Source organism: Anguilla rostrata, chromosome 5, assembly GCF_018555375.3.
Source record: "Anguilla rostrata isolate EN2019 chromosome 5, ASM1855537v3, whole genome shotgun sequence".
In the NCBI taxonomy this organism is placed as follows: Eukaryota; Metazoa; Chordata; class Actinopteri; order Anguilliformes; family Anguillidae; genus Anguilla; species Anguilla rostrata.
Window position 1 is genome coordinate 35,361,589 of NC_057937.1, and position 11,645 is coordinate 35,373,233.

An 11,645-nucleotide genomic window follows, 5' to 3' on the forward strand; every position below is an offset into this window, starting at 1 on the left:
AAACGTGACAATTTATATCTTCTCAAATCTGTCTCATGAAATGTGTTCCAGATTAAACCCGGTTGTAAGGAACCCGGTCTACTGTGATTAAAGCGACCGCTAGATGGCGCCACGGCACAGCACGTGTGGGATTTGGAGACCTCTGCAACGTCTTTATTCGTTGGGTATTTTTTACAGTCTCTGGTTGGGTCACTGGCCGCAGTTTTTGTCTAACACACACACACACCCCGCACAGTGGGCATATCAAGCCGCTACACACTCACTAAAGATGATTCGAGCGTAGGTAAATGAAAATGTCCATATTAACTGTATTTTCATCCAGGAAAGTTACCTTTAGTACACACAAGTAAGTAGTAAGCCCCAAAAGTGTAAAGACCTGCTTTAAGAAGGGGGCTGTGGTATAAAGGTTAAAAACAAGTCACTTGATGACTCTGGCATCAAATTGTTCAGTGATCTCAACAAAAACTACCAAACTCCCCAAAAAGACACAGAAATACATTTTTTTTAAAATGAATTCATGTTCTTGTTTTTATATATAAATATAAATTAATGATGTGTATCCTCTTTGCTGTAAAAACACAGCAAACATGTACAAGCTATCCAGCTAACCGGAAAAAAATGAAACAAGACTTCATTCAAAATGTCCTTTCCTTTTTAATATACTGTGATTCTGAAACAATTGACCATAAACAGCAGATTGACAAAGTATAAAATTATCAGACAAAAGCCTGGATATCGTGAAATAAATAGAGAACGTACAAGCAGCAATTCAAACATAACAGAACAACGACTCGGAATTACAGTAACAAAGCAGCAGCCAGGTGAGAGACAGTGCTTTTGTAGAAAAATAAAACGTTTAGAAACGTTTAAAACGTTTTGAGCCATTTTAAAGGCCTTGGGTAGTCCAGACACATAGCTGTAGCTCTCACTGCTGTGCGTAGGTATGAGAATGATATGAAGCAGTATGTGTGTGCTTTTATAGCAATGTCAGCCCTGGTCAGATTGTCTCAGTCCATGTCTTTTATTCTTTGACAGATTTCATTTGTGAATTCGGAACACTTTGAATTTCCTCCAAGGTCCTTGGTCAGCACCTGAAGACGAGACGGACAGAAGAAGAAAAAGGAACAATACACGTCAGAAGGCAAGGACACTTTCCCTTGCCTTGTCATTCAAAATATTCTGCCGACACACTGGAGTTTAAAAAAAAAAAAGGGAGGACTTTGCTTCTTGACAAACCTTGTGCATTTTCATCAAACTGCCTCAACTGATCTGTATATGTGCATCCACCCCACAGACCTACTCACTCTCTCTGTAGTTAACAGCTACCCTCCATCACATCTCTCCATCACTCATTCCCTCTCTCCACCTCCATTTCATCTTTCCATCTCATCTCCATCACCTATTATTCCTCAATTCCCCACTCTTGCATCCTTTCTGCCCCACTCCACTTCTCGTTCCCCCACTGTGAACCTAATCCCATGCATGTCATCCCTTACCAACCTTTTCTATTAATGCCACAAACTACTTCTGTGACTTCTGCAAGTTCATATTACTGAATAAACACTAAAGAACTAAAAGGTAGTCCCTGGGTTGTAGAGAAGCTGGTAAGCCTCAGAGTAGCTCAGGAGCCACAGCTGAGCCTGACTGCAGGGAAAAGCACCTTCTTTTCTCTGATGGTGTCGAAGCAGGCCGCCTCGATCTTCCTGGCGTGGTCGTGCAGTCCCATGTGCTTCAGCATCATGACGGCGCTGAGCAGGAGGGCGGTGGGGTTGGCCAGGTCCATGCCTGCGATGTCGGGAGCCGTTCCGTGCACCTACAGGGGTGCGGACATGGTTTCAGAGCATCCCGGTCCCGTTTTGACCGCGAGGCAGGAAAAGAGGGAGCGATAAACCCCTTTGTTTGCGCTCTTGTGTTCACAGCGATCGAGATCCAAGAACGACGGAGGCGGTAAAATAGTGGCGTCTGACGTACCGATTCGAAAATGGCGACGCCGTTGGTCCCGATGTTGCCGCTTGGGGTCACTCCCAGACCTCCGATCAGCCCGGCGCACAGGTCACTGAAACAAACGAGCACGCACATGTTCACCGTGCGCGAGTCGCTGCAGCCATACCGGTCGTGGAATCAAACACGAGCTCGTTCTATTTTATAATGCGCACGCAAACACTTTACGCAAGTCGTCGAGACGACGCATGCAGTCCAATCACGTTGCGGGCGTTTTCCCTCTGCGTAACTAACTACAAATTGACACGTGCAGCCCGCAAGAAGAAAAAAGAAAATTACACACCTCAATATGTCACCGTAGAGGTTGGGCATCACAAGCACGTCAAACTGCGTGGGGTCTTGAACCATCTGAAAAGGTAAGGAGCGCACGTTATTCAGGGGCGCGCACTGACGTGCCGAGCGCGTCTTCCTGTGGCTACGCTCAGTTCCATTGCAGTCATGCGCCACGCGGTCTGGTATCGAACCCGGGCCGACAGAGTCGCATGTAGCCAGCAGGTCCGAGAGGCAGTGCAAATTCAGCAGTCACAGCAGTGTATTAAAAGCAATCTGACACGACGACCGCGCTGCTCAGCAGGGGGGACTCTGAGACTGGTGAGAGGTGGCAGCCTACAGCGCGTGCTGTGGAAGAGAGCACGTGGTTTTCCTGCGCTATCCCAAATTAATGAGGGGTACACTGCAGTGATGGTATGGGCCTACAAAATGAAAATTGGCATTCCAAATCAGGAAAAATTCCTCTAAGAAAAAAATGGAGAGATACAGTAATTTTTTTTTTTTTTTTAAAGAAATTTTTTAAAAAAGGATTTTTTACAGACTGAATATTAGTGGGAATTGCAACCTATGAGAAAGGGGGAAAAAATGAAAGACAAAATGCAGAGAAAGCAAGGTGTGGAGGCTGAGATAGAGAACTTACATTCAGACACACTGTGTCCAGGTACATTTCAGTGAACTTCACGTCCTTGTAGCTCTCTGCCACCTCTCTGCACTTCCTCAGGAACAGGCCGTCAGACATGCGCCTGCAGTATCGCAGGGGAGGGTGGAGGAGACAGGAACTTACTTAGGGCACACCTGTGGCAAAATGCTACACATCCTGTCCATCGGCTTTTGTCTTTATCACCGTGTATGATCTCTTAATGAACTGCAATGTCAATGTTATCAGTATCTCAATATCTCAAAAGCACCTTCCACAGACAATATTACTACATTTTTCCTTGTATCTACAAGTAGGTCCTGGCTATTACACACACAAACACACACACATACATACAATAAGTTCCATAATGCTTGGGACAAATATTTTTTCTTGGTTTGGCTCTGTACTCAACAGTTTTAGAACTGAAATCAAACAATTTACATGTGGCTAAAGTGCAGATGCTCAGCTTTTATTGAAGGGTATTTTATACACTTTGGTATGACCATGTACAAATGACAGAACTTTTTATACATAGCCCCGCCATTTCAGGGCCCCACAATGTTTGAAACAAATGGCTTCACAAGTGTTTCTAAATAGCTTAATACTAAACATTTAGGGAAATCTCAATACTTAAAGGCATTTTTTAATCATCAGTTATTAAAATATTTTTTAATGTTTCCCCTTTAGTTTCATATTCTCACTGATCGTCAGAGGCTTGTGTTTAAAAGCATTAATGCTGATCTGTTTGCCATTTGAGTTTGGCTGTGAAATGGAGCATCGAAAAACGGCCCCTGATCAGCTCTCAGGTGTCTGCTTGCGCACGTGACGAAATCAAATTGACATTTTGAAAATCAAACTGACATTTCTTAAAATGTTTATGCGAGAACGGAAGGGTAAAAGGTGTCGTTTGGTCTCACTTTCAGCCGATTAAAGTCAAGTCAAAAATGCAAACCAAGCGACACTGAGATAATGTTCACTCCAACAGGCACGAGCCCGACCGCATCTTCCACTTTGAAACTGTGCGACAACTAGGCAAGAAAACGTGACCAGTGGTGTTCATGTTCTTTTTCTTTGCTGTAACTCAAATAAAGCATATTCATTTCATATTTTGCCTGTGTTTTATTCGGTAGAATATTTATCTTTTTAAAGATTCAGTACACCCAACACCTTATCACTGTTGTATCCTCACAATGCATTTGAAGTTGTCTGCTTTGTACTACCCGTCATATGGCGGTTTTTCGTGATGTGCGCTTTTATACACGGGGATAGTTATGTATAAAAAGCGCTGTCATTTCTACACGATGAAACCAGTTTTTTTTTTTTTTAAATACCCTTAAATAAAAGCTGAGAATCTTCACTTCAACCACAGGTGAACAGTTTGATTACAAATCCGAAATTGAGTACAGAGCCGAATTAACGTCTTTGTCCCGATATACACGGACATTTTCCAATATTCCTCTTCTTTACTTATCCCTGATTGCACCATTACGACTTGGTGTGGCTGAAGTGCTTATATTCGCGCGGTACGGCTGAAGACTCGGCCTTACATAATGTTGGCTTTGTGGACGGCCGTGACGCTGGCTCTCTGGTTATTTCTGGCGTACTCGAACGCGTACTCGGCGATGCGCCGGCTGGCCTCCTCCGTGATGAGCTTAATGCTCTGCACAACTCCGTCCACGATCTGCAACGGACAAAGGGCCGGTCACAGAGTACGAACACGGACACGGAGAGTGGAACAAAAGAGACAAAGGGATGGACACAGGTGTTTGGACAGATTAGAATCCACTCGCGCTCAAACGAACATGATACGTGAAACCAGTTACGGCCACCTCCGCACTATTTTTTTTTTAGAAAAACAAATGAACAGAGCGTGAATCCGTTGTAAAACACAACAACACAAGCTCGAGAAATATGATGGATGGTGGACAGAGAATTGTGGGAAATGTTTGTGTAAAGTCAAGCAGACATGATACACAGCGAGATTAGCACTGCTAAACTGTGATCACTTTACACCTCTAATGTGCAGTAACAATTTTAGCATAAACAAACCAATAGTGTATTGCTATAACAAGGGGAACAAATGTCATGGATACATAGTTGGAATTAAGGAATGTAGGAAGTGATGGCATAAAGGTAAGCAAGAAAATAGCACATGACAGTGTTGCAAATTATATATCCCAACAAATGGCAAAGAACAGATTGGTATTAGAGAGAGCATCACATGAACATGGGGAATTCTCTCAGAAAACCTGAGGGAAAAAAAGTGGTTGGGGAGGTTTGGAGAGGGAAGAGACGGGTGTTCTGCAGGTATTATATAACTTTTTTGCTTTCCACCTTACCGAAGATAAAACAGGACTAAAAAAGCCCTGCCCTCACTGTGAAAGACTGCACGAGAGAGCTTCAAAGGCACGTGTGGCAGGCGGAGACATGTACAGCTCTGGGTCCTGCAGTGAGGACCCTATGGCCTTTGACCCATGCACTCCAGCAAGAGGGACACCATCAGTACAATGTCATTCTTAAATGTCATGGTAAATTTAGAAGTGACTCAAAGGACAGTTTCACAGTGCACATAGTTTTAAAGCGAGGAACACCTGTGGCGCTCAGCTATAAGGATCTAATTCATGTATTTATTTATTCATAAACTTGGCTGTGGAAGAGCTAAAATAGCAGGACTACGGCAAGTCAGTGAGGATAATATTACTCTTACTGCAGTTTACACAAAGCAGCTGAAGTTCTTTCATGGAGTAAATTATTGACCAGGGCTGGGGGTGGGGGGTGGGAGGGGGTGGTAGTGGGGTAGGGGCCAAAAATGTGCTTGATTTAATCTCCCAAGGTGAGATTTGGCATGGAAGACAGAATCACAGAGCTATTTTCTAAGAAAATAAAGCGACTGGAGTACTGGACATAAAGTGTTCATGACAATGGGTTCAAAATAAATAAATAAAAAAAATAAATAATTTACTTTGACCTACTTTACTTTATAAAGACACACTGGGTGATTGCGCGGTTGATTTTACAGCACAACGTACAACTCTTGCACAATTGTATCTGCAGCCAATTCAGATACCATTTTAACCATTAACTGACTTTACCGACTCTTGTCATGTGCTCAAAGCATTACCAGGAGCTGACAGTGTAACCACGATCTGCATTGGAATAACATTAAACCAGGCAGTCAGCGTCTTGGGAGACAGTATGCTACAGCGCAGTAACCATACAGACGGTGTCATTCATGCTGACTGGTTGAAGCCCATACCACGTGCTCGATCCCGCTGTACTCCCCCTCCGTGTTCTCACGGATTGTCACCAGGTCCACGTCAGTGTAGGGGGTCCTGTAGCCCTCCATGGACATGCAGGGGCGAACGTTGGCGTACAGGTCGAAGGTCTTTCTCAGCAGCAGGTTCATGGAGGGGTGCCCAGCGGCAATAGGGGTCTTCAGAGGCCCTGCATCCCAAAAAAAAGCATGCTGATTTATGTTACACAATCCATTACAGTGTTACATAACCAGTAACATTACAGTCTTACAATGCACATGCAAAAGTGTTAGCGCAAAATGTGCTAGCGCAGAGGGGATATGGCTGGAAGGTTTACTGCAGGTGCAGATTAAAACGTCTCACCTTTCAAGCCAATCTTGCTCCGGTCCATGGACTCTTTGGCCTCAGGGGGAATCATCCACCTGCCTCCTGGTCCTTTGATGGCTGTGACATTTTTCTCTTCCCACTGGATAGGAGCCTGGGGGGGTCACAGTGTCATGACATCGCAACACTGTTACAACAATGCAGCCGTGTGTGTGTGTGTGTGTGTTTGTGCGTTTCAGCATGAGGGCATACAAACAGCAGAAAAGCTTACAAAATCCAAAGGCAGCCAAAAGTAAATTCACATGTACAGTACAATCACGCTTGTTCCAACTTGTCTTCGGGAAAAAAAAAAAGAACTCCGGCAACTACATTCCATGCTTGAGTCAAATAGTGCAGCGCAGCCAAATGTTTGGGGTTTGGGCGTCTCACCTGGGCAGCTTCAAAAATCTTTACCACCGCAGCAGAAATTTCTGGGCCGATCCCATCTCCTGGGATCAACGTTATGGTCTGCATCTATAGAGCAGATCAATGAAGAACAAGCACAGATTTACCAAAGCAAAAATGTTTTTACAACCAACCTGTACTAGCGTCATACAATGTTTCTGAACCAGTAAGCAGCATTAAGAGGTTCCATGAGAACTGTAATGGCAGACGGGTTAGCCTTTTGTTTGCTTATGTTAAGATTTCTGCCCGAAGCTGGTGAAGTGAGCATATGGCGTTTAACCCCTTTTCTAATTTGCAGCTTAAACGCCTCATTGCGTCTGGTTCATTCCAGATTGGAGAACTGTTGTAAAGTCATCCCCAACCTTTAACCTCTTTTCCCTGATGTTCTCAAAGATTACCTTATAAAAGGCCAGGGTATCACTTCTAATATAAACCAACCAAACACTTGTTTCAGTGCATCTAAACAAATTTAGTGTTTAATTGCATCACTGTCCAGGGCATGCTACAAGACAATTTCATTTTTTACTGTCATCCAATATTTCAAAGGTGACACCAGTGCCAGACACACCTTTTCCTAGAAGCACAGTCAGAGTCAGTTGAGTCAGTGAGTCAGTTTTTTTCTTAGAGATCAGTACTCTGTCGCTGGCACACAAATCTAGTCGGCATTCCTTATGTGCTCCTGCTTGTCGCCCCTCATGAACAGGGCGGTAGAATATTAATACTTTGAAGGAGCCAACCATGCCAACAAAAGGAGGGAGTTTCAAATCTCACTGCTGTTGTGCTTTTGAGCGAGACGCTTATTATCTGTGAAATAACCGTGGGCAGCACGTGAAAATGTGCGTTGTGTGATTAGGTGTGGTTACGGGCGGCCACGCAGGAAACAAACTATAATGATAAATATCAGTGCTTGAGCCTACAGTACATACTGTACCAACAGTGTGCGAGTTGTTCTGAACTATGAGAAGATCAGACAGTAGGAATGATCAGAGGCTCCTATTTTGCCATGCTGAGCCAAGAAAATGGGCCAAGGCCAGAAGAAAAGACTGAGGAGTGGGTGCTGGTGCCATCTGACTCACCCCTCTGGCGAAAGGCCTCGAGTTCTGGGGGCTCGGAGTCTTCATGGCCCCCATGACACGGGACAGCTACAGAGAAATCAGCACAACAGGGAACAAAGAGACTTTCAAAAACAAGCACAAGTCTCAACTCAAACGTACAGACTATTGACTGCACACAATGGACAATAGAAAGGTCAAAGGACTGAAAGTCATCCATGAAAATAAAACTCAAGCAAAGTATTTGGTTGCACGCATTGACTAAACATTTCAAAATCCACTTTGTGAGGGCTGTTTAACTAGCCTTTGCTCAACACACTTGTCAATAGATTCATTCTGAAACATTAATCACATTTTTTTCATGAAACTTTCAAATTAATTTCACAGCTCAGTATGGTGAGCGCTAAGTACAGTGAGATTAAACAGGGCTGTAAACACCGCAATAACTGTGAGGTGAAAATGTCGGCAGTTTCTCAGAGGATGAAGCAATGTGTCCATTAATCAAAGTAAATAACAGAAAGTAAATGGTATCTGTGATTTACAACTCGTGAATGGAACTGCTCACCCTGTGCCACCTTAGCCAATTAAAACACGTACCAACTAATACATTTGTTTTAAGTGGCAGGGGATCCAGTTTAGCTAAACGACTTTCACAAACATCGCTGCCACATTCACATATAGGGCCTGAATAATAATAAATAGCCTACATATATAATGTGTACTTTCACAGAATAATTCTGAAGGAATGGTTTCAAATGTGAAGGCAATAAGGGATTTCGGACTTATCGTCATGTATAGGTTACTTCCTGCACTGAATAGGAACAGACCCACGGAAGTCTTTTTTAAGCATTCAAGTGTGCCCGTTTGTGACTTGAGACCATAACTAACTGGCATACTTCGAGTGGCTCTGGTTCTACACACAGCTCCTGCTTGTGGTTTTGTGTTCGGTAAACTGCAGTGGAAGAATACAGTGGAAGCATAGATTTATAGCGTTCATATGCACAGTTTGATCTGTTAAGGAATAGACCATTGTAAAAGTTATGTTGATTATTACAGGCAACAGATTACCACAACAATTTAACAGTGGTACGTTACTGGTGTATTCGCTATAATTAGAACTGCACTGGCTACTCCCTTGGGGTTTAGTTGAGAACCGCGCTTTCATTGAGCGCTGTGGTACTAACAAACGTAGACTACTTAAATTACAAAAATAAAGAATCTTATTGCTTACTCAACATTTTTGTAACACCACACATTATGAAAATAATCGATACACTTTGGAGTGGAGTTACTTGGAAGTGTGTTTTCTTGTTTTAGTCTAGAGCAGTCGTCCCCAGCCTCCGTCCTACGGACCCTACGCATGCTGATTTTTGTTCCAACCACAGTGGAAATCCCAGAATTTTATCAAACTGCTATTTTTTTCAAACATGACAACCACCTAATGAAGAAAAATTAACCGTTAGTTCAAATTCTGGGATTGCAAATAAACTAACAGAACTCATATAATTTACGATACGGGAAAAACAGGTTAAATTGATTGCCACCCATTTAGCTAGCTAGCGAATACTGTCTATCGAAAATAATAGTTTAGATTAACTGCAGATAGCATGCGAACACGTGAACGGATATTCACGACAGCAAACTGGGTACACTAGTTATAATAAACTAGTCCAATCAACATTCAACCTTCGATTTCCAATCCATCGTAGAAATAACGTTGTAGCTTCCTAAGCTTCGAACTAATCGAGCTAATAAGCAAGTAAGTTACATAGGCCAATCTAGCTAGTATTGTTTTTCGCTTGACAGAACAATGTCTTTATTTTATTTTCACCATGTTTCGTCAAGCTAACGGCTAATTTACGAACAAGCCAGCATCCTCCTGATTGTCAAATGAGCTATCACGCTAGACAAACGAGCTAATATACGAATTAGCATCGTAGCAACCCTATCCATGCCCATATAGACTAACATCATCCTTTGCCGTTAATCAAAATCGGTTTTATATGTTTTCATAGAAGACCGTTCCGTTCTAATCTAATTTTAACGTTACTGGACTAACTTCCAGAAATGTTCACACAGAACTAGACTGAAGATGAAGGACACGGGACAGGAAGGCCTTTCACTATCTAGCTAACGTTGCAGGACACATTTTAAACACCTTTGCACGGAGTGTAGCTAACACGCAAACGGATTGTGTATCGCAAAAGCCACAAGGGTTAGCCAACATGTCCACGAAAAATGCCGTTGTCAATCCTGGACTAAAGTCGATTATCCATCTCTTACCGTTGACCTCCACGCGTTACCAGCCATTCTTCTCCGACACTAAACGCCCGCAAGCAGCTACAGTCCTAAACTGACTGCTGTCTTGCATCAGGGTTGCCAGGTGTTATCGCGAAGACCCACCACTTATCATTACACTACAGAGTTTTGTAGTTGTAGAAGATTGGATTTTAAATGAAATTAATATGAGGTTAAAGTGCAGACTGTCATTTTTTATTTAGACTAAGGGTATTTACATCCACATGTATGTAGGAATTGCAGGTGTTTTTACACATAGTCCCTTCATTTTAGGCGGCCAAAAGTAACGGGACAAATTATCTTATCTTAAAGTCGCCATATTTACAGTGCCATGAAAAAGTATTTTCCCCCTTCCTGATTTCCTTAATTGCTACATATTTGTCACACTGAATGGTAAATAAGGCAGTCAATATTTTTTTGAAATAGAAGTACTCAGGTAGGGTACTTGACTGCAACATAAGCTAGAAAAGTTAGCTGGTAGCAAGACTTTTTGGACTGTTTAATAGTGACTAATGTTCAATTGCTATTCAGCTAGTACCTGACTTACAGATCTAGAACCATTATAAGTCCTCTATGACAATTTAGTTCGGGGAAAAATACTTTGTTGATATATTTTATATTAAATAAATTTCAATAGCTTCCCATTCATATAGCATACATATCTAAAGCCAAAGGCATTATGATGAAATAGCAATTTAGAAAAGTATTTGAGGACCTTTCATGTTAAAAAAAAAAAAAAAAAAACCCAAAACAACCATCCAATTGCTTTCCATCAATTCAGAGCTGATTTGACAGATGCATTAGAGGACACCGCTCCAAGGTCATGCCATGGGAATTAGTTTTTTATTTTTAACTATTTAAAATAAATAAATAAATAAAATTTAAGTTTCAAATGATATAAAACTTAAAAATCAAGTGCTTTATAATGCTTGTGTCTTCTCAGTTATGCCTTGGGAAACAGTTTTTGGATCCGCACAGGTCAATTTGTTTGCACCCGCACCTGCCTTACTCATTCCAAGATCTAACTGTTAGCATCCTTAAAAAAGAAACTGTGTTCACACCCGTCCAGCCCATACGAAAGAGAACCTAGGCCCTTCCCAATACCTGTCATGATATAGACACAATATTCTCACTTCTATGGGATATTAATTTTGTTTTTCTGAGACTAGAGTGCAGTGAGCAAAGAATGCAGTGAATACAGATTGTGGTGCAATGGAAAATCAATAGCCTATTTCAATACTAACTGAGCCAGAGGTTTTCACAACAAATAAGTCAATTCTTCACAAGATTGGTCAACGAAATTTGATGAGACTGTAAATGTTTTACAAGCAAGCCTAAACGCACAGCTCAGAAATGAACCAA

General features: G+C 42.2%; 1 protein-coding gene across 1 annotated transcript; it reads right to left on the reverse strand.

Moving 5' to 3' along the window:
- Positions 1-634: 634 nt before the first annotated feature.
- On the reverse strand, positions 635-10,414 carry LOC135255152 (isocitrate dehydrogenase [NAD] subunit alpha, mitochondrial-like). Its single transcript, XM_064335947.1, has 11 exons — positions 10,269-10,414; positions 8,010-8,075; positions 6,919-7,002; positions 6,529-6,643; positions 6,168-6,355; positions 4,459-4,592; positions 2,912-3,014; positions 2,285-2,349; positions 1,972-2,056; positions 1,661-1,813; positions 635-1,091 (listed from the first exon to the last, which is right to left on the reverse strand). Exons 1-11 carry the CDS (start codon positions 10,293-10,295, stop codon positions 1,008-1,010), a joined length of 1,104 nt encoding a protein of 367 aa, XP_064192017.1. The 5' UTR covers positions 10,296-10,414; the 3' UTR covers positions 635-1,007.
- Between the last annotated feature and the right edge of the window lie 1,231 nt (positions 10,415-11,645).

What these genes read in the sequence shown, in the direction of transcription:
- LOC135255152 (XM_064335947.1), bottom strand. Translation starts at nt 10,295, where the DNA reads ATGGCTGGTAACGCGTGGAGGTCAACG. An exon ending in CGAGGCCTTTCGCCAGAGGG is followed by an intron (nt 7,003 to 8,009) that starts GTGAGTCAGATG and finishes TCTGCTCTATAG; the next exon opens with ATGCAGACCATAACGTTGAT. An exon ending in TGGACACAGTGTGTCTGAAT is followed by an intron (nt 2,350 to 2,911) that starts GTAAGTTCTCTA and finishes TTACCTTTTCAG; the next exon opens with ATGGTTCAAGACCCCACGCA.